General features: G+C 45.6%; 1 protein-coding gene across 6 annotated transcripts; it reads right to left on the bottom strand.

Moving 5' to 3' along the window:
- Window positions 1-5,335: 5,335 nt before the first annotated feature.
- Window positions 5,336-18,839, bottom strand: LOC138770708 (alpha-1-antitrypsin-like). 6 transcript variants are annotated; one of them, XM_069949889.1, is made up of 7 exons: window positions 18,623-18,705; window positions 11,588-11,676; window positions 11,343-11,442; window positions 9,335-10,014; window positions 7,364-7,628; window positions 7,126-7,273; window positions 5,336-5,528 (listed from the first exon to the last, which is right to left on the bottom strand). In XM_069949889.1, exons 4-7 carry the CDS (start codon window positions 10,008-10,010, stop codon window positions 5,346-5,348), a joined length of 1,272 nt encoding a protein of 423 aa, XP_069805990.1. In that variant the 5' UTR covers window positions 10,011-10,014; window positions 11,343-11,442; window positions 11,588-11,676; window positions 18,623-18,705; the 3' UTR covers window positions 5,336-5,345. The 6 variants fall into 6 exon arrangements, with proteins under 6 accessions (XP_069805990.1, XP_069805991.1, XP_069805989.1 ...); XM_069949890.1 differs by lacking the exon at window positions 18,623-18,705 and adding an exon at window positions 11,760-11,835; XM_069949888.1 differs by lacking the exon at window positions 11,588-11,676 and having other exon boundaries at window positions 18,623-18,839.
- Window positions 18,840-24,036: the final 5,197 nt, after the last annotated feature.

Consider the following 24,036-nt stretch of genomic DNA (forward strand, 5'->3'; position numbering starts at 1 on the left):
CAGTCTGATCCGTACTTATCAAATACGGCGACACCCTTGCCAGTTTCCTTGCTAAAACCTTGGCCAGGATTTTGAGATCCGTATTCAACAATGAAATGGGGCGGTACGACTCAATTTTATAAGTACTTTTTTCCTCCTTAGGTATAAGAACTATGTTGGCCTCACACATAGAGGCCGGGAGTACCCCCCTTTCACAGGATTCATTAAATAATTCAAGAAAAATAGGTATGAGGGTATCCCCGGACTCTCTATAGATATCAAATGGCAGGCCATCTGACCCAGGTGTAGTGGAGCCAGATATACTATCTAGTGCTTCAGCTCTCTAATACTCAATGGTTGATTTAGTAGCTCCCTCTGTTCTTCCGAAGCTTTAGGCACCCCACTCGCCCTTAAAAAAATTTCCCCATTCTCATTGTCATGACCCTGTTCAGACGTATACAGAGATGCAAAAAACTCCGCCGCAACCTTCTTGACCCCTGCCTTGTCATTAACTAACCTCCCCTTAGTATCATAAAGACCAGAGATGTAACTATTCCTTTTCTGAGCCGACAGAAGGGATGCCAATGACTTCCCCGGTTTTCTAGCTTCAACAAAATTCTTCTGTTCCAAAAAGAAATTTTCAGCTAAGAATGTAGTATAACTATTCTGGGCTTGCTGCAGCTCCTCGAACTGCTGTGTGGATGGATCCCTCCCCCATTTCTGCTCCGCTAAGTTCATGGCTTTTCGTAGTTGTTCTTCCTGGGCCTGAAACGCCTTCTTCTTACATTTAACCTTTACATTTGACCCTTTATTTATCCTCCAAAAATAATCTAACTCTGCTACAGTAAAATCGTGATTATTAATTATCTTAAAGGGGTAGTGCGGCGCTAAGAAATTATTCACAGAATAACACACATTACAAAGTTATAATAAGTTGTACATAAGTTGTAATGTATGTTATGTCTGTTATGTAATGTATTTTCCGCCCCCCTCCCCTTTAACGTAACATAAAGCTACTTTAGCCTCCCATCCCTCCAGACAACATCCAACACCTATTACCCGCCATACACACAACCTGACCCCCAGCCATGCACACAATGACCCCCAGCCATTCACGCAGCTACTACTTTCACCTCCTGCCATACATGCAACTAACCCCCAGCCATACCCACAACTACCCCCCCAGCCATACACGCAACTACCCCCTCAGCCCCCAGCCATACACGCAACTACCCTCTCAGCCCCCAGCAACACAAACAACTACCCCCCCAGCCATACAAACAACTACCCCCCCAGCCATACAAACAAGTACCTCCCCAGCCCCCCACACAACTATAGCCCCCAGCCCCCGCCGAATTCTTACCAGAGCTTACCAAGCCCCCCACCCCCCACATCTGATGTTTGATCAATATTCTCAATAAGGGTATACATGAGCAGAAACAAATTACAAATGTAATAGTGATGTATGGCCGATGACTGATGAACCTCTAAAGAATATAATAAATTATATTCTTTACCTGTCCACACTCCCTGATGCTTTTACTGGCTCCCCAGTGTCTTTCTGGCTTCTCCCACTTCCCGCAGTCACCACTCTCTAAAGTGTCAGGCTGCTCAGTGATTGAGATTCAGATACCAGCCCAGCAATCATGCGGCTACGGGCAGCAGCAGAAGCCAGGAAGTCCAGGGATAAGGACAGGTATGTACAGTGGGGAAAAAAAATATTTAGTCAGTCACCAATAGTGAAAGTTCCACCACTTAAAAAGATGAGAGAGGCGTCTGTAATTGACACCATATGTAGACCTCAACTATGGGAGACAAAATGAGAAAACAAATCCAGAAAATGTCTGATTTTGTAAGAAATTATTTGCAAATTATGGTGGAAAATAAGTATTTGGTCAGTAACAAAATTTAATCTCAATACTTTGTTATATATCCTTTGTTGGCAATGACAGAGGTCAAATGTTTTCTGTAAGTTTTCACAAGGCTGGCACACACTGTTGTTGGTATGTTGGCCCATTCCTCCATGCAGATCTCCTCTAGAGCAGTGATGTTTTGGGGCTGTCGCTTGGCAACACAGACTTTTAACTCCCTCCAAAGGTTTTCTATAGGGTTGAGATCTGGAGACTGGCAAGGCCACTCCAGGAGCTGCCCTGGCGGTGTGCTTTGGATCATTGTCATGTTGAAAGACCCAGCCACGTTTCATCTTCAATGCCCTTGCTGATGGAAGGAGGTTTGCACTCAAAATCTCACAATACATGGCCCCATTCCTTCTTTCATGTACCCGGATCAGTCGTCCTGGCCCCTTTGCAGAGAAACAGCCCCAAAGCATGATGTTTCCACCCCCATGCTTTACAGTAGGTATGGTGGTTTGATGGATGCAACTCAGTATTCTTTTTCCTCCAAACACAACAAGTTTTGTTTCAACCAAACAGTTCCACTTTGGTTTCATCAGACCATAGGACATTCTCCCAATACTCTTCTGGATCATCCAAATGCTCTCTAGCAAACTTTAGACGGGCCCGGACATGTACTGGCTTAAGCAGTGTTACTGATGGTAGGCTTTGTTACATTGGTCCCAGCTCTCTGCAGTTCATTCACTAGGTTCCAACGCGTGGTTCTGGGATTTTTGCTCATCGTTCTTGTGATAATTTTGACCCCACGGGGTGAGATTTTGCGTGGAGCCTCAGATCGAGGGAGATTATCAGTGGTCTTGTATGCCTTCCATTTTCTAATTGTTGCTCCCAGTTGATTTCTTCACTCCAAGCTGGTTGCCTATTGCAGATTCAGTCTTTCCAGCCTGGTGCAGGGCTAGAATTTTATTTCTGGTGTCCTTTGACAGCTCTTTGGTCTTCACCATAGTGGAGTTTGGGGTCTGACTGTTTGAGGGTGTGCACAGGTGTCTTTTTATACTGATAACAAGTTTAAACAGGTGCCATTACTACAGGTAATGAGTGGAGGAAAGAGGAGACTCTTAAAGAAGAAGTTACAGGTCTGTGAGAGCCAGAAATCTTGATTGTTTGTAGGTGACCAAATACTTATTTTCCACCATAATTTGCAAATAAATTCTTACAAAATCAGACAATGTGAATTTCTGGATTTGTTTTCTCATTTTGTCTCTCATAGTTGAGGTCTACCTATGATGTAAATTACAGACGCCTCTCATCTTTTTAAGTGGGAGAACTTGCACTATTGGTGACTGACTAAATACTTTTTTCCCCCACTGTATATACTTTATTATTTTACACTAAAGGCAAGGGCTGCATGGACATCGCTAATGATATATATACAGCTCTTGTTGCACAATGCCACCTTATAGAAGTTGCAAAAAAAGAGCCCATGGAGACTCATTTAAGAGTCTGGAAACACAGGACTAGCCAGATATCCCTTCAGAAAGGACCCAGCCAAGGGGTGGCTCCTGTAGGGAAACCACCAAAACCACCATATTAAGTGGCCCTGTAAGTCAATGTAATGACAAGGGAAAAACCAAGGCCAGATATCCATCCACAGACAGCTGTTTCGGGGTATTGTCCCTCATCAGTGTGGAACAGGATTCTGGCTAGGTGGGAGCAATGCCTAGTAGAGCCATAAGAGAAACAGATCACTGATTTCAGGGAGACCAGCCAAAGATAACACTGCCGGCTGCTAGTTAAAGCACTCAATGCAGTAAAATCCTAGGTGCATTGCTCCCTGGGAAACAAATATGCAAAAAGAGCCTGTGGAGCCTCATTTAAGAGTCTCAAAACACATGACTAGCCAGCTATCCCTCTGAGAAGGATGCAGCCATGGGGTAGCTCCTGTAGGGAAACCACCAAAACCACCATATTAAGTGTCCCTATAAGTCAATGTAATGACAAGGTAAAAACCAAGGCCAGGTATCCATCCACAGACAGCTGTTTCGGGGTGTTGCCCCTCATCAGTGTGGAGCAGGATTCTGGCTAGGTGGGAGCAATTCTTAGTAGAGCCATAAGAGAAACAGATCACTGATCTTAGGGAAACCAACCAAAGATAATACTGTTGGCTGCTAGTTATTGTAGACCTTACATTGACTTATAAGGCCACTTAATATGGTGGTTTTGGTGTTTTCCCTACAGGATCCACCTCTTGGCTGGGTCCTTCCCGGAGGATATCTGGCTAGTCCTGTGCTTCAAGACTTTTAAATGAGGCTCCACAGGCTCTTTTTTTGCACCTTCCTGCAAGTGTTTGACCCCATTAAGAGACTTAGGACATGACTGGAGGTTTCTCAAGCCAAACCATACACTCCCCAGAAGAGCCTACCCATCTATCCATCATCATACCAAATAACTGTACATAATCCTCCCCCCATACACATACTCACTTGGTGTGGTGCAGTCCCTCGGCATTCCTTCTTTCTCCTAGTTCTGAAAAACATGAGTGACGTCACTTGTGTGCCAGGGAGCTGGGAGGGAGAGCGGCCTCTTGTGGCTGGAGGTGCAATGCTGCCTCCAGCTACGAGAGAGTCTGGTAGGGCGGGAAGTCAATGGCTCAGAGTAATGCAGCATTTAACTGTGAGCGATAACACAGTTAAAGTCCCACGAAATTGAAAAAAGTAAACTTACCCACGCCTTGTAGTGCCACTCCCAGGTCCCCTTCGACAGCCGCCCACCACTTGCAGCTCTTCCAGCTGCAACGTCCCATACCGGGGTGATTGATTGCCTGCTCTGCCGATCATGGAAGAAGTGCGTTTATGACGTACCCAGATTCCAGATGAAAAAGACATCCAGCGGCCGTCAGCGGGACACAGGAGCCTCTTATAAGAGTATCATGAGATAGAAGTGGGTATCACATGACAGGCGTTCCCTTAATTAGGATCAGCTATGTTTGCCCATCTGTTTGCCTGGTTGACTAAAGGCCCTATTCCACAGAGCGATTTTTGGCCGATATCGGCCATTACGGCCGATAATTGTCCCGTGGAGTAGGAGGCAACGATCAGCTGACATCATTCATGTCGGCTGATCGTTGAAGTTGTTTGTCTTTCACTATGCTGAAAGACAAACGACTTATATAGCAGCGATCTGCTGCCAGCGCTCCGTGGAATAGTAGCGTTGGCAGCAGACTGCCGCTATATCCTATGGGCTTCCCGGACGATCAGCGATCACCCGGGCAGCTCCCCGCAGCTCCCCCAGGCTCTCCCCGGACTCACCCGCTCATTGCTGCCGCGTGTAATAGCGGCGGCAGTGAGCGGGAAAGGAGGAGCAAACGAGCGCTGACAGCGCTCGGTTGCTCCTCACTGTCGGCCCCTGTAATAGGGGCTTAACTGTGCAGTATATCATTGTTGCAATATAAAAAATAAAATAAAAAAAATGAACAATCTATAATATTTTATTGATGGAACGTTTGGAAGAGAATCATTTCTGAGGGTTTACAATTTTTGCACCGAAAAAAATCGTTTCTTTGTCGTACATTAAAATCTTAAAAGGTCGGTTGAATATAATACGAGGAGGAAGCATCGTGGGGACTGCCTCAAAGGCCGTAGAGCCTGCGGCTTCTGTTCCCTTCTCGTCAACGGTGAGTGCGGCTTTATGGACAGCCTGTGGAGGTGGAGAATGAAAGTATTACATAGAATTAAGATAAGGAGATGGACAGATATGTTGAAAGGTAGATAGGAGATAGATGAATATATTGAACTGTATTACTGTAAAATTTACTATTCATGTAAAATTTGGATGAAAACTATGATGAAATTGTGTTACCCATCCCAAATGGTAACACAGTTTGGAAATAAACCCCACATAAGTGAAGTACTAGAACTGGGGCACATTTATCATCTGCACAATTGGTTCCTTGCCCAAAATTCATTAGTAGACGTAGTGGCCTTGATGAATTTGTGTGAGTAATTTTTTTGGCTTAAACAGCTTGGCTAAAAAAGGCAGCACAAATGCCTTTATAAATTTTACACAAATGTTTACTCAGTGAAAAGTGATTATTAGCCAAAATAGTGGCGCAAAATCAATGTAACATTTTCCCCTTACTGCCCAGTAGACTACCAATCATGTAATTGTCCTAGATTTATAAAACAATGGGAAGCATTGCTTAACAGCCTAACAGAATTCACTCTAGTTCTACATAAATGTGCACAAAAAGAAAGGGAATCAGGTCTGGAAAGAAGAAGGTCTGAACCTCAAATTTATAATTCATATACAGTGGTACCTCGGTTCTCGAACTTAATTGGTTCAGGAAGGCAGTTTGAAAACCGAGCAGTGTCTTCCCATAGGAAATAATGTAAATGTGATTAATTGGTTCCAGCAGCCACCAATAATTACCTACAATCCTCATTTATTACACTGATAAGTGCTCAGTATAACCACTACAGTACAGTACAGAACAAGCACTAAACATATAAGAAATGGGCTGGCACATAAGAAATGTTCATCAGAACCAGCAATTATAGCACAGTAGTCACCAACTCCTCACCCATCCTTTACTGTATAGCGTCTCCCAGATCCAAGCACTGTAATGTATGGGAGATGGTGGTGCACTGCCTGTACTACTACTGCACTGTATATGCACTCCAGCAGTCTTATACAGCACTGTACTGTATGGGAAGCCTCACCACTGCTTAACTCGCCAGGTACAACCCACCATCCACGCTCGCAAAAACGTTCGAAAAACGTTCGAAAACCAAGCAAAGTTCTAATTCCAAACACTATTTCTGGGTAAATTTTCGTTCGAATACCAAGCAGTTCGAGTTCCAAAGCGTTCGAAAACCGAGGTATTACTGTACTTTATTTAAACACAAAAAGACACAAGAAAATTTAAAAACATTACACAATAATACAGAGATAACAGCATAATAACATCACAAGAAAATATACAATATAAAGTGCACCATGCAACTATCTGTAAACTATCTGACCCTATTATCAAGTGCCACAAAGTGCAAATCAGGTGGAACAATATGTGCAAAAAATGACCAACAAAGGATAGCAGTGAAAAAATAAAAAAAAAGAGTTTTGGTCACCAAAAAAGTAGGATGAGACTGCTATCTCACAGATAGACCAGGCAGATTCTTGCAAACTTTTTTTGTGTGTGTTTTTTTAACAACAGTAAACACCAGAGCCTTTATTACATTTGGCATGGAAGTGCTGAACATTTTTGTTTTTAGATAGAGAGACAGATAGAACTGACCTTAGAAACCTTCATGTTGGCTTTTCCAGTAATACCAGAAAGATTGGCATTGTTTGAGAAGACGTCTACTACACCCAATTTGCTTAAGGTTTCTTTAAGGTTGATCGTGCCGGAGACAGAGAATTTGGGGAGGAATAAGTCCACCAATCTACAAAAAATAAAAAGAGACACTCTATGAGAAAAGACCTTTGACAGCATTTTACATCGGTCATACAGAGATAGATAGATAGTTTCTTACCGTCTCTGCATTGTTTTCTTCCACTTCAACATTAATTCTCCATTGAAATTTTGTTCTAACTGGGAAATCTTCCCCTCATCTGGCAGGATGAATAGGGCATTGGCATCTCCTTTATAGGGTATGGAGACAACGGTGCCCTCGTCAGTGAAAGCCACTTTGTACATTCCAGTTCTGGACATGAAAGGCACCTTCACAGTTGTATTCTTATTGACATGAAAATCTCCCTCTTCTGTCAATCTCTCGTCAAATGGATGTTCCCATTTCCCTAGAATGAAGTGAGTATAAGAAAAATACTGAATTATTGGATAGGATGAGTGGGGCTAAGCTGTGACATTGTATAGAAGAGTATCACAGGCACGTATTTGCCACTAGGCACCCGTGGTCCGGTGCCTAGGGCGGCACCCTGCGGGGGGGGGGCGGCACCATCAGGGAACAAATGATCGAGGCTGTCTGTGTAGGAAGAAGCTCACCCCGGACCCGAATCTGCTTTAGGGAAGACCTGCCCAGCCTGCCTCTGCCCCCCGGCTACTCCCTCTTCCCCCCAGCCTACTCCCCCTGCCTGTCCCCCCAGCTGAGCGCTCCCCTGTCCCTCCTCGGCTGCTCCCTCTCCCCCCTCTCCCTGCCCCCGAGCTTCTCTCCCTGCCCCTGAGCTTCTCTCCCTGCCCCCATATGCTCCCCTGCCCACCCCCAGCTGCTCCCCCTGCCCTCCCAGCTGCTTCCCCTGCCCTCCAGCTTCTCCCCCTGCCCTCCAGCTGCTCCCCCAGCTTCTCCTCCACCGCACAGTTACGCCCCCCTCCAGCTGCTCCCCCTGCCCCTGTTACCCCAGCTGACCACCATCTTCTCCCCCTGCCCCCATCTGCACTCCCTGTGTGTCCTCCCAGCTTCTACCCCTGCCCCCCCAGCTTCTCCCCCTGCCCCCCCCAGCTTCTCCCCTGCCCGCCCAGCTTCTCCCCCTTCCCCTGTCACCCCAGCTGCCCCCCATCTTCTGCCTGCCACCCCAACTATTCCCAGCTGCTCCTTCTGCCCCCCAACCTTACCCCCTGCCACCCCAGCTGCCTTATCTTCTCCCTGTTACCCCAACTGCTCTTTCTGCCCCCATTTTCTCCATCTGCACATCACCCCAGCTGCTCCCCTGCCCCTGCCACCCCTAGCTGCTCAACCTGTCACCCCAGCTGCTGTCCCTGTCATCCCAGCTGCTCCCCCTTTCACCCCCAGCTGCCTCCCTTCCCCAGTCACCCCCAGCTGCTCCCCGTCACCCCCAGCTGCCTTCCTGCCCCAGTCACCCCCAGCTGCGCGCCTGCAGACGAGTTGTGGTCGGAGAAGTCTTCATGATAGCTGTGCCAGATGGAGAAGAAAGCAAAAAGTAAGCAACGGCAATCAGAGAAGACGTCACCTGTGAGTCATTAGTAACTGCACTGTAATCACTTCTATAGTGTGCAGAGCCTGTGTACCATTGGGGTCTAAATGGGTCAGTGTATTGTTTGCGGTAGTGTACTGACACAGCCCTGCGGTCACTACAGTACACTAGCGCAAACTTTTAAACTAGGACCCAACTACAAGAGCTGCAAGCACTACAACTCCCAGCATATCCTGAGGGCTGCAGACTGTCAGTACATGCTAGGCTAGTGCCTGCAGCTGTTGTAGTTGGTTCCTAGGTGCAACACACACGGGATGCTTTGTGGCATATAAGAATACATAGATCTGTGGGGGCTCAGTGCAGGGAAGTGACCCCAGAACACCACTAATAGGGGATAGGGGTAGGCGGGGGGGGGGGGGGGGGGGGGGGCCTCAGCATGCAAAGTGCCTAGGGCAGCATGAACTCTAAATACAGGCCTGAACACAGGTGGATCTGAAATTGGTTTATGTGCTACTGCAACAACTCTATGATGTCTATTGGCCAATCATTAATACTAAGACTTAGAAAACTTTTCTAATAAGGAAACCATGCTCTATTATAACATAAAGGATTACCTCTGAAGTAAATGTAGTTGATGAGGACAAATATGGCGTCCTGGTCTACACTGTCCAGCAGCTCGGCGATCTTGCCTTGGGTGTTCTTCTCCACATAACTATTGATCTGATGTTTTGCTTCTTCAGTGTTCTTGAAATCAGTAGAAAACGCCTCGGAGTGGTAGAGCCTCTGAGCTTCATCTAAGAACAACTGGAGAATGTTGTGTTCCTTGGAAATAAAGAGAGCGTTCCCACTGCTTAGCTGCAGCTCCCTTTCCGCATCATTCATTATGCCCAGAAGATGTTGGAAGCAATCATGAATTTCTTGTTCAGAGATCTCAGAAGTGTTAAAGCCCAATCCTCCCATGATCTGTGATTTGGTCTGAGACTTAGCACCAAGGGACAGGAAAGCAAATGCAGTAGATATGCTAAGAGGAGAGAAGACAATGTTCTCAGAAGGATGATCTTGAACTACCTGCCGAAACAGGGCAAAAGCAAATTTAGAATTATAGGGCATTATCTTATGGCAGGGTAAGGAATCATTAAGGTGAAGGTGGGGCTCGTCTCCATGATGTTCCCCTTTCTTGTGATGGCCGTCTTTGTGATCACGGTGGTCATGTTTATGATGGCCTTCCTCATGATCAGCAAAGGCCAATGTGAAAAGTAAAGCTACTCCCAAGATCAGAACGATCCTCATGTTTCTGAAAGACAAAGAGAAAAAAACAATTTTGTTCAGATTTTACTAAATGTAAACAATGCGCTCTGCAAACTGCACTGGATAAATATTCATTAGGAAGGCAGGCCGGCCGTGGTGGAGCGCTGCTCTGAAGGTAGTAGTCGAGCCCCCAGTGTACCAAACAGCCCCCCCCCCCCCAACAAATTTATACTTTAAAGAGTCACTGTCATTTCTTTTTTTTTGGTTGCAGAAATCAATAGTACAGGCAATTTTAAGAAACTTTGTATTTGGATATATTAGGCAAATATGCCATTATCTGCATTCAAAATGACTTTTCCCAGGTCCCAATCCCCCCTCCTCTGTCTCATTCACAGCTCATTATCAGGAAATCTTGACTCTTTTACATCAGTCAAGCCCTGTGTAACCTATGGAGAGGGGAGGGGGAAGGAGGGAGATTAGTAGGCAGCAGAGAGCAGAGAACAAAGGATTACACAGCAGGGAGCTACATAAAAGCTTCAGAGGTCTGAGAGGTCAGAGAGATAAACTGGTGATGTAGCTAATTAACTCTTTGTTGTCATGTTTTCGTGCCTCATTTCCCTCCACCCCTTCACTCTTCATAAGAGAACCATGAAGACAGGGAGGAAGAGCTTCAAACTGCTTTTTCATGATAAAAATGCATTTTCCGGCTAATAACCCCAATTAGAAAGTTTCTTAAAATCGCCTGTACTAATTTCTGGGAAAAAAAAAATTAAAAATTAAATGACAGTGACACTTTAAGTGGTGTATTGTGCTCTGGCTACAGTTCTGCCATGATTTGCAAAAGAATTGCTGCCTTTTTTTTTTTTTGTTATTTTAACTGTGATTTTGTACAAATTAGGGCAAAAACTGCAGCCGGGAGCCAATTCAGTAACATTAGAGTACATACTGAAGGCGTGTCACCACAGGTCCTGTACAGTCTGCACTATAGAGGAGGAATAATAAACTACAGGTACGTGGATTGTGAATTGAATTGGGAGGAAAGGGGTAGTACATTATTTTATACTTTAACCCCTTGATAACAACCATCTCCCTAGAATAACAGTACACTCGGGCTCAAGCTGGAGATAGAACAGGAAGCTCCGCTTGTTAATTTACAGGTACAAACAGCAGGGAGCAGAGACATGTACATGTAACTATAACATTACAGTATTTTTTGTTTTACTAGATGCACTTTTTAGCAAATGAAGAAAATATCTTGCTAAATAGCTGATAGCTGCACAGTCCTCTCCCTGCTCCTGCCAGTACAGATCAGTGAGATCAGTGCAGGAGAGAAATCTGAAGGGGATATGCGTCGCATCCAGATGGGGAACTTACCGAGCTGAAGAACCTTTGGTGATGTCACTTATTACTGCACTTAATGTATCCTTTCCTACAATAGCTGTACAATACTGAAGGTAATGCTGTATAATGCTTGCTTTGTATTGCAGCAATAGATTAGGTTGGTGAAATATGCAAGAAAAAGAGAAGATTAAGTTTTTATTTTAATATACAGTATGCATAGAAATCTATATAAATGGTGTCTGTTGGCAATACCATTGTAAATTATTTTTACAGTATACCTGCGGTAATTATGGCGTGGGAGTGAATGGCAAACCCGCACTGCTCGCACTGAATCCCAAACGGGGAGTTAGCTGGGAGATGGAAGTTCCTAGGGCACACGTACAGGTGAGTCAACCGGGGTGCATAGAATGAGTAACAAATATGCATAAAAGAACAAACTCCAGCACTCACCTGGAGAGACGTCTTCAAAGCTTTATTTTCTCTTGTGCAGGGAGAGGAAGATGGAGCAGTGAAGGTCCAGGTGCATCAACTGGGATAGCTATTTAAGGACTACTCCCTTCCTCTAAGCCAGGGCGATACGTCACACCAGGGAGGTGCTTTATACGCACAGGTGCATGTTATAAAATAAAATGTGGCAACCAATAGCAAGCGCAATGATAAATGGCAGCATAATGTAAACATATAAGACACCGTCTTATATAAACATACTCAGATCATTCCTTTCGTTCATACCTGTGGAACCGGTTGCTTCTAATTTGGATATCCTAAAGGATTCTCTTTGAAATAAGCAGCGGTGATGATCTCCGCCCCTGGTGGCTGGGTAACCCTTTCCAGACCAAGAAAGCCTAAGACCCCTGTGTCCCCGCCATGCTTGACTTGACATGTTCGATGATGCGGGGAACCCCCTTGTTTGACCTTTACAGAGTAGCAGCGCTCTTTGAAGCGGGTCTATAGGGGTCTTTTAGTCTTACCTACATAAAAACTTGCCAGCCACATACTCTGCGAATTACCACTTTACTGACTATCTCATTCATCGCGAGGTCTGGAATGCAAATGTAAATGTCTTGTCATCTATCTGATGTCTATCATTTTTATGGGCAGTATAAGGGAGATTATTCCTATCTTAATTAAGGGCACGTATAAAAAAACGTTCCTTACCAGCGGTCTCGGGTATGCCCTAGTGACATGCCCTCCTCTAGTTTGCGAGCCAGATTAGGCTGCCCTCCCTGGTGTGACATATCACACTGGCTTAGAGGAAGGGAGTAGTCCCGAAATAGCTATCCCAGTTGATGCACCTGCGTCACTCCATCTTCCCCTCCCTGCATATGAGAAAATAAAGTTTTGAAGACGTCTTTTCCAGTGAGTGGTGGACTTTTATGCTTGATACCTACAGTAATACTGCAGGAAAATGCAACCTGCATACCTACCAAGTGTCCCTCTTATGGAGGGACAGTCCTTACTTTTGACTCATGTCCCTCTGTCCCTCTTTTTGACCTAGGAATTAGATTTGCATTAATAAACCTTTTATGTTGCTCTAGAAAGTGCTTGGTTTCCTACTGTATAATAGATCCAAACTTGCATATTATTCCATCATAGAACACACAGCAGAGCCGAGTGTGTATGGTGTAGCAGAGCTGAGTGTGTATGGTGTAGCAGAGCTGAGTGTGTATGATGTAGCAGAGCTGAGTGTGTATGATACAGCAGAGCTGAGTGTGTATGATGTAGAAGAGCTGAGTGTATATTGTGCATGCAGCAGCTGTGTATGTGTAGGTACAAAGCACTGCCATTTCAATAAACTTTGACCCCCTTCACTGCTTTATCCCCTTCATGACCTTAGACAACCAGGGAAGTTTAATTAGCATGAAATATTTTTTACCTGTTTATAGTGGTCTAAATCAGGGGTGCGTCTTATAGTCGGGTGCGTCTTATTAAGCAAAAATTACATCATCTATCCCGCAGGCTTGGTAAATAGCCTGGGACCTGCCCCTTCCCAAGACTATTACCACATGATCACCACTGCCATTTTTAACCACCAATGCCTCCAAATCCCCCTCCTGCTCCAGCCACTGTGACATTCAAACTTCATCACCAGGTATAAACAACAAGGTGGGCGGAACTTCTCACTGACCAGCTCCACACAGGCTAACTTCCAAAGTTGCTATTTCTCCCTATAACACCTCTGCCCTGCTGTTCACCTTTCTGTCATGTGCGCCCTCCTCTATACTGTGTATCGCTCCTGGAGCTTGCTTTCCAAACTTCCACGGGACGATTATCGTTTGCATAATCGTTAACGATAAACGATCCAAACGACCGCTATTACGAAAGACCTGAAATCGTTCACCCATTTACATGGAAAGATAATCGTTACTTATGATCGTTCTTGCGGTCGTCACTACTGCGAACGTCCAATCGACTTCTTATTAAAGGGGAACGATTTGCGAAGGAGCAACGATAAAAATAGGTCCAGGTCTTATTAAAAGATCAACGATTTCTCGTTTGGTCGTTAGTCATTAACTGCTATTCAAACAAACGATTATCGTTTAGATTCGAACGATTTAACGATAATCTGAACGATAATCGTCCGGTGGAATAGGGCCCTTAGAACACAACAAAGAAACATTCCGAACTCAGAACGCAGCGAAGAAACATTCAAAGAGCAGTGAAGAAACTTTCCGAACTCATAGCACTGTGAAAAAACATTTGGTAGTCAGAATGTGGGAAAAAAAAATTCCAAACCCACAAAAATGTGAAGAAACATTCCGAATTCAGAGCACTGCAAAGAAACATTGAGAACATTCCGAACTCAGAATGCTGCGAACAAACATTCAGAACGCAACAAAGAAAGATTCCGAACTCAGAACGCAGCAAAGAAAGATTCCGAACTCATAAGACAGAGAAGAAACACTCTAACCTCAGAACGCAGTGAAGAAACATTCAAAACTAAGAAAGCTGCGAAGAAACATTCCGAACTCAGAACGCTGCAAACAAACATTTAGAACGCAACAAAGAAACATTCCGAACTCAGTAGACAGCGAAGAAACATTCAGAACGCGACAAAGAAACATTCCGAACTCATAAGACAGAGAAGAAACATTCTAACCTCAGAACGCTGTGAAGACCCATTCAAAACAAAGATCGCTGCAAAGAAACATTCCGAACTCAGAACGCTGCAAACAAACATTTAGAACGCTGCAAAGAAACATTCAGAACTCAGAACGCGGCAAAGAAAGATTCTGAACTCATAAGACAATGAAGAAACTTTCTGAACTTAGAACACAACGAAAAACATTTCAAACTCAGAATGTGATGGAGAAAACATTCGAAACTAAGAACACTGCAAAGAAACATTCTGAACTCAGAACGCTGCAAACATTCAGAACCCGACAAAGAAACATTTCAACCTCAGAACACGGCAAAGAAAGATTCTGAACTCAAAACACTGAGAAGAAACATTCGGTAGTTAGAATGCAAAGGCAAATGTTCGCCTTATAATGTCCAGATTGCATAGTCCTTTTATTTTTCATTTTTATGGTCTACGTATGTTACAGCAGCGCCGTCACATCTGCAGATCATGTTGCCGTAACCAAAATGAATATTATGAGATAGGAGACATAACCATTAACAGCTATAACCAACCGTCAACACAAACAGAAATGCAAAAGCCAAGGAGACTCCCCCCCCCCCCCCACCCTTTCTTTATATCAGGCAAGTTTCAGTGGACCCAGTGTGCCTTTCAAATCTTCTTTGCAATACCATTCAGTACATCTAAAGGGACTCATGAGGTGTGTGATCTCCTCCCTTGAAAAGGTATGGACTATAAAGGCCCTCTATTTTGCAAAGAAATTTTTTGCGGACTGTTCCTTGTTTATAAGTGTATGTAGTTTATCCATGTTTAGTAAATGTTTTAGAGTGTCGCTAATGTCCTGTATTGATGGAACCGTGTCCTTCAGCCAGTTCCGCAATAAACATTTAATCACAACTAGCAGTACATTGTGTATGGCTTTGTTAGCTACGAGAGGTGGTTCGGGATCATCCCTCTGTTCACAGGTATAATGGAGCAGACAGCCAACAGGATCTATCTTAATGGTCCTCTGCCATATTCGTCTAATAAAGTTCCCGACTTCATTCCATAACGGGGCCACGTAAGGGCATGTCCACAGGGCGTGAAATAAGTCAGCCTTGGGGGTTTCACATTTCGGACAATGTCGCAAATAGTGAGCGGGAGCCTCCTTGTAGGGGAAATTGAAGGCATAAATGGCCTTGTGAATGAGCCGGATGTGCATCTCTCTCCACCTCTCGTTTACAATGAATTGGCGAACAATTTTGTTGTGTAAGTCCGTGTCTTCTATATGCAATGACCAGGCATTAAAGAGAGTGTGGTCTAGCGTGTCAAAGACATGCGAGGCTAGGGATCGATATAAATTGGATAGGGACATTTTGTTGTCAGCAGTCCCCATCAGCAGATCAAATCTGTTCGTCCGTTCTGCTTTTGCAAAATCACGTACCAAGCCCTTACAGTGACTTAGAAGCTGTAAATATTGAAGTCTATGATGTTGTGGTAGGTCAAATTTCATTGATATATAGTCCCAGGGATGGAGAGCACCTTTCTCTGCATCTATAAGGTCATTAACACATAGTACCCCTTGGATTTCCACAACCTGAATAATTTATTCTGGCTCCCTAACGGGAAGGAAGGTGAGTTCCAAAAAGGCATGTACTTAGACATACAGAAGGGTGTAGGGTAAAGTTTCCTAATCGCTTTCCATGCAGCTATGGTATCGGTCATTAATAAACTATTCCTAATGGGGCGGGGTAAGTCTGCTCGTTTAGTGTGTAAGAGTGCCCCCAGGTCCCATGGGTGTGCAAAACTACGTTCTAAGGGTAGATTGGAAAACCACGACATACCCCAGACCCAGTCCCGTACTTGTCTAGATAGTGACGCTAAGTTATACAGTCGGATGTCAGGGAGCTGCAGGCCGCCACTAGCTTTTGGAAGACAGAGCTTTCTGTAAGCTATGCATGGACGTTTGCCCTGCCACAAGAATTTGACAAAAGCGGATTGCAACTGCCTGACATCCAAGTGACGTAACAAGAGGGGTATTGTCTGTAGGGGGTAGAGAAGTCTCGCAAAGCTCACCATCTTGAGCAGGTGTGCTCTGCCCGTGAGGGACAATGGCAGGTTTTGCCAACGCTCCAGTTCCTTAATGATCTTAGTGATTAGTGGGGTGTAATTTAATCTGTAGAGGGATTGGGGATATTTACCTATTTTTATCCCTAAGTATGTGAGACATGTAGATACCACTTCTACTCCTTGTGGGAAGATGGGGGATGAGGTGTAAGTGTCTAAATACATCAGCTGGCTTTTTGTAGGGTTCATTTTATAGCCTGAGTAGGATTCATAGTGGGCGAAAGTAGAGAATATTTGATTGAGGTGTTTGGAAGGGGACTGTAGGAAAAGTAGTAAATCATTGGCAAAACATGTAAGACGGACTTCCCTTCCTCCCACCCGGATCCCTTCATAAAATGGTGAGGAGAGGAGATGGCGTGCCAAAGGCTCCAGCGCTAGATCGAACAGGAGTGGGGACAGCGGGCAACCTTGACGGGTGCCTTTCTGCAGGTGGATTACTTCCGATAAGAAGCCCGCTGTATAGACTCTGGCTTTGGGTGTTTTGTACAAGGCATTGACATAAGACCTGAGCATGCCAAAAACCCCAAAGGGGTCTAACACCAGCTGCATCCAATTCCAGTTAATATTATCGAATGCCTTCTCGGCGTCGATCCCCAACAAGGCGGGGGTTCCCCGCTGTCCCCACTCCTCGCCACCGTATCCTGCACCGCAAGGACTGTCCTTATATTAGTCACTGCCGCTCGCCCCAAGACAAATCCCACCTGATGGGGGCCTACAAGAGAGGGAAGGATGGAGGCCAGCCTGTCTGCCATAATTTTCGACAAGATTTTGACATCCTGATTTATTAATGATAAATCATTACCGCGGTAGGCGGTAGGGTTCGAAAGATCCTTTCCCTGCTTTGGCAACACCTTGATGTACGCCATATCCCCAGTAGGCAGGTTTTTTTCCCTGGATAATGTATGATTATATACTGTCAGCAATGTGGGTGTTATTTCCGATCTGAGGGATTTATAAAATTTGCTGGTAAATCGGTCGGGCCCTGGCGCCTTATGATTCGGTAGGCGTTGAATTGTGTGTTCTATTTCTTGTGTCGTCAGTGGGGCATTCAGGGTTTCCAATTGCTCAGGGGTAACTAATGGGAGATCCAATCGATCAAGAAAAGTTTTCCCCTCTGAGATGTTTTGTGTGCCCTGGGTGTAAAGCGTTTTGTAATATTGCTAGAATCGGGTATTAATAATGTTAGGGTCATGTTGGGGGGTGCCATTCTCATCTCTGAGGTACGATATATTCGTCACCCGTCTTTGGCCTGACGCAAGATTTGCCAACAATCTACCTGCCTTGTCTCCATATCTGAAGAATTCGGCCGGTTTTTGTTCTCTAACAAAATTCTCCAACATATCTTGCGGCAGGTCAAACCCACGTTTGGCGGTAACCCCCTTCTCTTTGTTATCTGCAGTAGGGGATTGTAGGTAGCTAGTATAGGCCGCTCTCAGGGCCTGTGTAGAGGAGTTAAAGTTCAGGACAGCGGCTTTCTTTTTACCAGAGTAATGAGAGATTATTCGTCCCCTTAGCACAGCTTTCGCCGTTTCCCACATCAGAAAAGGACTATCGGTGTGTTCCCTATTGTCTCTGCAGTATTCAACCCACCACCCTTTCAGAAACAGGATAAAGTCTGTGTCCTTAGCCATGGCCGAGGGATATCGCCACAGAATGTCTGTGCCCTTAGGGTAATCTGGGCGGATGGTGATACTAATCGGGGCGTGGTCAGAAATAGCTAGGTCATGAATTTCCGCCCCTGATAGTTTTGACAGCAGGTTTGGTGATAATAATAAATAGTCTATGCGAGACCACATGTCATGTGCGTAGGAATAGTGAGTGTACTCCCTGTTGTCGGGGTGGAGGTGGCGCCAGGTATCTACCAAATGTGTGGAGGTGAGAAGAGTTTGGAGAAGTTGGTCCCTGCTAGTCGTGTGTGTGGTGGGGGGACGTGAGCGTTTCCTATCCTCTGAGCTGTGCAATACCACATTAAAATCCCCTCCCACTATGAGACTGTTCCCTCTATTTTGCAGTATGTCCAGCTCTAAATTTTGTAGAAAGGGTTTGCTGTGGTCATTTGGGCCATATACATTATAAATGTGCAGTTTACCTGAGGGTGAGTCATATATAACACGTGATATCCCACCATGGTCATCTGCTTCCGAGTGCAGCACCGTGTATGTCATCTTCCTGCTTAACAGGATCATACCTTTTGCTTTCCCTCTCACAGCCGAGGATCCCAGGACATCACCCACCCACAGTTTCTTCATCCGATTAAAATCAGTTAGGTGAGTCTCTTGGAGTAGCGCTATGTCTGTTTTTAAACGTTTTAGATGTCTAAGCACGCTCATCCGTTTGTTAGGTGAATTTAGTCCCTTGACATTCCATGATGTTATGCGCATGAATGGGGGGGGGGGGGTGATGTCACTGGGTCCAAACAGCTTACACTTTAGCGGGTGGGGTGAATCTCTTTGGCAACAAAGAAAAACAACAAAAACATAAGTAATTATAACATGTACAGCATGAAAACATATCAGAACAATACCAAAACAGTATAAGATGGTTGTGATACGAAGAAAAACACGAGTGAAAGTAGTTGTGGACTTCACTTCTTTCGCTTCCACAACGGAGCCTCGTGAACTCCCCATAGTTACCAGAGTTATCTGAATAAGAAGGGATTGCGCCCCAGTCCACCCCGGGCCCTATTGCTTATCCCCGTACATCAGGGAAATGGGTAGAGAGCAAGACAACATCTATACTACGAAGGGACGCAGTATGCCAAAACCGGTATAAGTGTCGCAGAGCATGGCTATACTTATCACATGTTACTGTTCAGTCCATGACATCTGAAGCAGAGCGTGGACTCTGTGTACGTCTCCTCTTAATAGTGTCAGATGGTACCGCAGATTCTGTATCTTTCCTTAGCGAATCCACAAAAGAGGAGGCAGCCAACGGAGATCGTAAGGTTTCCATGGCCCCGTCCTGGTGGAAAATCCTGAGCACCGCCGGGTACTGTAGAGCAAATCTGATCTGATGTTTCACCAGCAGAGTGCAAATTGGTGCGAATGCCTTCCTTTGTTTGGTCACCTCAGCCGAGTAGTCGTTGAACAACAGCACCTTAGCTCCTCGTATGACGACCTCTGACCTTGCCTTCTTAAACGCTTGTATAACCATTTGTTTGTCAGTAAAGCTGAGGAATTTCATGATCACCTGGCGCGGTCTATTCCCCAGGCGTTTGGTCACCGCGTCAGTTGTTTGCGGCGGAGGGGATCCCATTCGATGGGCTCGTTCTACCGGGCAAGGTCCTGTGAGGCCTAGTGCAGCAGGTAGCTCGGTGGAACATATTTGTAACAGTTGCGTCACAGGTACCAACTCTGGCAGCCCCACCATCCTTAGATTACTCCTGCGGGAGCCGTTTTCCAGGTCCTCTGTTTTCACCATAAGATACTCGCATTCTCTGACTACATTAATCAGGCAATCTGCCAGCTCTCCCTCCGTTCTCTGCATCCTCCCCTCGAGCTCCGAGATCTGATTGGCATGAGTTGCCAGCGTGGCCTGCATCTGTGCCAGGGATTTAGCCACTGTTGATTCTAGAGAGGCCACCAGGTCCGGCACCAGTATCTTGGCTACTTCTATCGCCATCTGCTTGCAGGTTACCTGTAGCCCTGGAAGAAGTTCTTCTCCCCCTGGGGTAAAGAGATCTTGTGAGGTCGGGAGTTGTTCTTCAGGCTGGCTGGGCACATGGTGTATCTGCGCCACAGTCTCCTTCAGCGTCGTTGCGGGCGCCATCTTGCCACTCTCCGTCTCTCTCTGGGGCCGTGGATCGGCAGCTGCAGCCGGCTCCCCGCCGCGGATAACAAACTTCTCCATCCTATTACCGAGGTAAGGATGGTACGATGTGCGGGTTTTCAGACCCTGTCGGGCGGTGTGGGTGGCGGGGTAGCCTTCGGCAGTTGGGTGCGGGGACGGAGCTCTGGCGCGCACGTCCTCACATCAGCGAGTTGGAACCAGAAGTGGCCACTCCAATTTGACACAGCCCTGCAAGTTTAAAAATTGTTTTTTAGGACAATAACTGCATTACCTGCCGGAAAAAAAACAGGACAGATCTTGGATTAAAAACAGCTATCTGACGGTACAAGTGGTTTGGAGGGGCAGATTGTGGATACAGAGTTGTCTTTACTGAAAACATTGGTCCCTGTCATTGGGTATGTGTTTAATCGGTAGGAGGGAAAACTTGCACTGGGTGCATTCTACAGAGTGGCCAGAAACATTGTGTAAGCAGAAGCCATTAGTTACATTTGCACAGTGCTTGTTAACCCTATTGCGTAATGTCTGAGTGGTGCGGCCTATGTACTGTAAACCTCATTGGAACTCCAGTAGATACACAACGTAGGTGGAGACGCAATTCATAAAGCTCTTAACCGGAAAAATCTCTCCTGTGATGTTTGATGTGAAACGGGTGGCTTTGTTGCGTATGTTTGCACAGCATTTACAATTTCTTATGCCACATTTGAAGCTGCTCAGGGGGGTTTTGAAAGAAAAGGGGTTGGGTTATTGTTGGGGTGTTTTACCTTTCATAATTTACTAGGGGCCCGGATGTTTTTATAGGGAAATGGCCCGTCCGAAAGTGACTAGAGGTTTTGGAAGCAACTTTGGAGCGGCCTGACTGAGCTGTCAGACCGCTCAGCCAATCACTGGCCGCACCGAAGCTGATGCTGCACCGCGGGAACCGGGGGGGAAGACGGAGCGGAGGAGAAGCCCTGCTAGAAGTAATGTATGCTGCTTCTCAAATCCCCGGTCACCCGCCGCACACGGCTATTCCACGCAGCGATGCGCGGTGGGTGACTAATGATTTTAGGTTTGGGCCTAAATAAACCATCAGCTGATGACACAATCATTGGCTGATCGTTTTCTCTATTCCACCGAGCCGATCGGTCGGGCCGATTATCGCTCTGTGGAATAGGCCCCTCAGAAAATGGGATGAAGAAACATTCCGAACTCAAAACACACGATGAAACATTCCGAACTCGAACGCTGTGAAGAAAGATTCTGAACTCAGAACGCTGCGAAGAGACTTGACTAGGGAATATGCTAGATTTACACCAAAGCTCTCATCTCCCATAATATAGACACTGACAGGGGGTTGGGTACAAAGGCCACAATGGGTTAGCACCCCAGCCCCCAAGACCAGTATTGGATTATGATAGATGCTTTTAGGCGGTAGCCTGGGGCCCTGAGCTCCTGGAGGGCCCATTGCTATCCAAACCGACTTATACGTTCAGTGGTGTATTATCTTCTGACTACAGTTTTGTCATGATTTTCAAAAGAATGGCATTTTTTTTTTTCTACTGCAATTTTGCACAAATCAGGTGCCACAGTTCCAGTGTGGGGGGAGGGGGTTAACCATGTGAGCAGCCCGGGGCCTATGGTAAAGTTAATCCGCCCCTGCTTTCAGGGACTTGCTATGGCCTAATGGGACCTTTGTTGATAAATGTAGAAAGCCATAACAAGTGAGGCCCATTGATTTACAGGATGGCCGGACTAATTTTAAAGGGGTTATCCGGGATTAGAAAAACATAACACTCTTGTCTTCTGTTTGTGTATAATAATGCAGCTCTGCTCCGTTGAAGTAAATGGAGCCAAGTTGTAATACCACACACAACCTGAGGGTAAAGGGGTATTCCACCCAAGAGCTAAAAAATTATATGCTCCCAATTCTAGCTGGTTTTACTCATCAAGTCCCCCTGAGTATTTTGAGCTGGTCTATATCCAAGATGGCACCGGCCAGAAAACTACATTTCCCATCATGCAGTGCTTCTCTCTGGTATGTTCACATACCCATCCGCTTAGATTTCTTTTGTGCCCACTGCTTGTCACTCTACCTTGCACATTAAACAGCAGCCCTGACAGAGCAGACAAACCCCTGACAATAGTAATTAGAGAAATCATTGTTATAAGCCTTCAAACACCTCCTGGCATTACTCCTCCAACACCTCCTGGCAATAGTCCTGCAAGACCTCCTGGCATTACTCCTGCAACACCTCCTGGCAATAATCATGCAACAAATCCTGGCAATACTCCTATAACACCTCCTGGAATTATTCATGCAACACCTTTTGGCAGTATTCATGTAACATCTCCTGGCATTACTCCGGCAACACCTCCTGGCAGTATTCATGTAACATCTCCTGGCATTACTCTGGCAACACCTCCTGGCAGTATTCATGCAACACCTCCTGGCAATAATCATGCAACAAATCCTGGCAATACTCCTACAACACCTCCTGGAATTATTAATGCAACACCTCCTTGCATTACTCCTACAACACCTCCTGGCAGTATTCATGTAATATCTCCTGGCATTACTCCAGCAACACCTCCTGGCAGTATTCATGTAACATCTCCTGGCATTACTCCAGCAACACCTCCTGGCAGTATTCATGTAACATCTCCTGGCATTACTCCTACAACACCTCCTGGCAGTATTCATGTAACATCTCCTGGCATTACTCCGGCAACACCCCCTGGCAGTATTCATGTAACATCTCCTGGCATTACTCCGGCAACACCTCCTGGCAGTATTCGTGTAACACCTCATGGTATTACTCCTGCAAGACCTGCTGGAAGTATTCATGTAACACCTCCTGGCAATATATGACTTTATTATTATTAATTTTATTTTTTTTACAGTTTGCACATAGTGGGCTTGTAATTGACCTAACCCCTTATAATAAACATTGGTAGTGATGGTGCTTTACATACATTTATGAAGAAGCAGGGGAAGGAAGCCGCACAGGGAGGAAGCCACATGCAGGGAGCTGCAGGGGAAGAGAAGGTGCACGGGCAGGGAGCCGCAGGAGAAAAGAGACACACAGGGAGTGAGCGGCAGGGGAGGGGGGCAGAGTTCAGCTTACTGCCTACTGGAGGCAGGCACACTGAAGGTGATGTCAGTGGGTCAGGTGTCCTCCCTCTCTTAAGTGGGCAGGGTCATAATGGCTAACCTGGCCCATTGAAGAGACGGAGGACATGTGATCCCCTACACTGATGGTGGGGGCCAGGAGGAAGGAGGATGTTGGCGTGGACTCTGTTTACCTTCTTTTTTGCATCCAGAGGGGGTGGGGCTGAAGAAAAAGCACCAAAACCTCTCAGAACTCATAATAACTTGCTTCGACTAATATGTAAAGTTATCGGTGCTCTATTACATGGTGTAAACATTTTGGGAGGAATACCCCTTTAAGTGCTTGGAAGACTAAAGGCCCTATTCCACCAACAGATCTGACGACAGATTATCTGCCAAAGATTTGAAGCCAAACCCAGGAACAGACTGTAATCAGAGATCAGGTCATAAAGGAAAGACTGAGATTTCTCCTCTTTTCAAATCCACTCCTGGGTTTGGCTTCAAGTCTTTGGCAGATAATCTGTCGTCAGATCTGTTGGTGGAATAGGGCCTTAAGCCTTGGTGCCCCTTGGTTCCTTCCCCCGCACAGTCCATAACAATTGACTAAACTGCCCAGTATTTAACTCTTGAAGCAGTGTAAATAAAATAAATTTAACAGAGAA

This window comes from Dendropsophus ebraccatus, chromosome 13, assembly GCF_027789765.1.
Source record: "Dendropsophus ebraccatus isolate aDenEbr1 chromosome 13, aDenEbr1.pat, whole genome shotgun sequence".
In the NCBI taxonomy this organism is placed as follows: domain Eukaryota; kingdom Metazoa; phylum Chordata; class Amphibia; order Anura; family Hylidae; genus Dendropsophus; species Dendropsophus ebraccatus.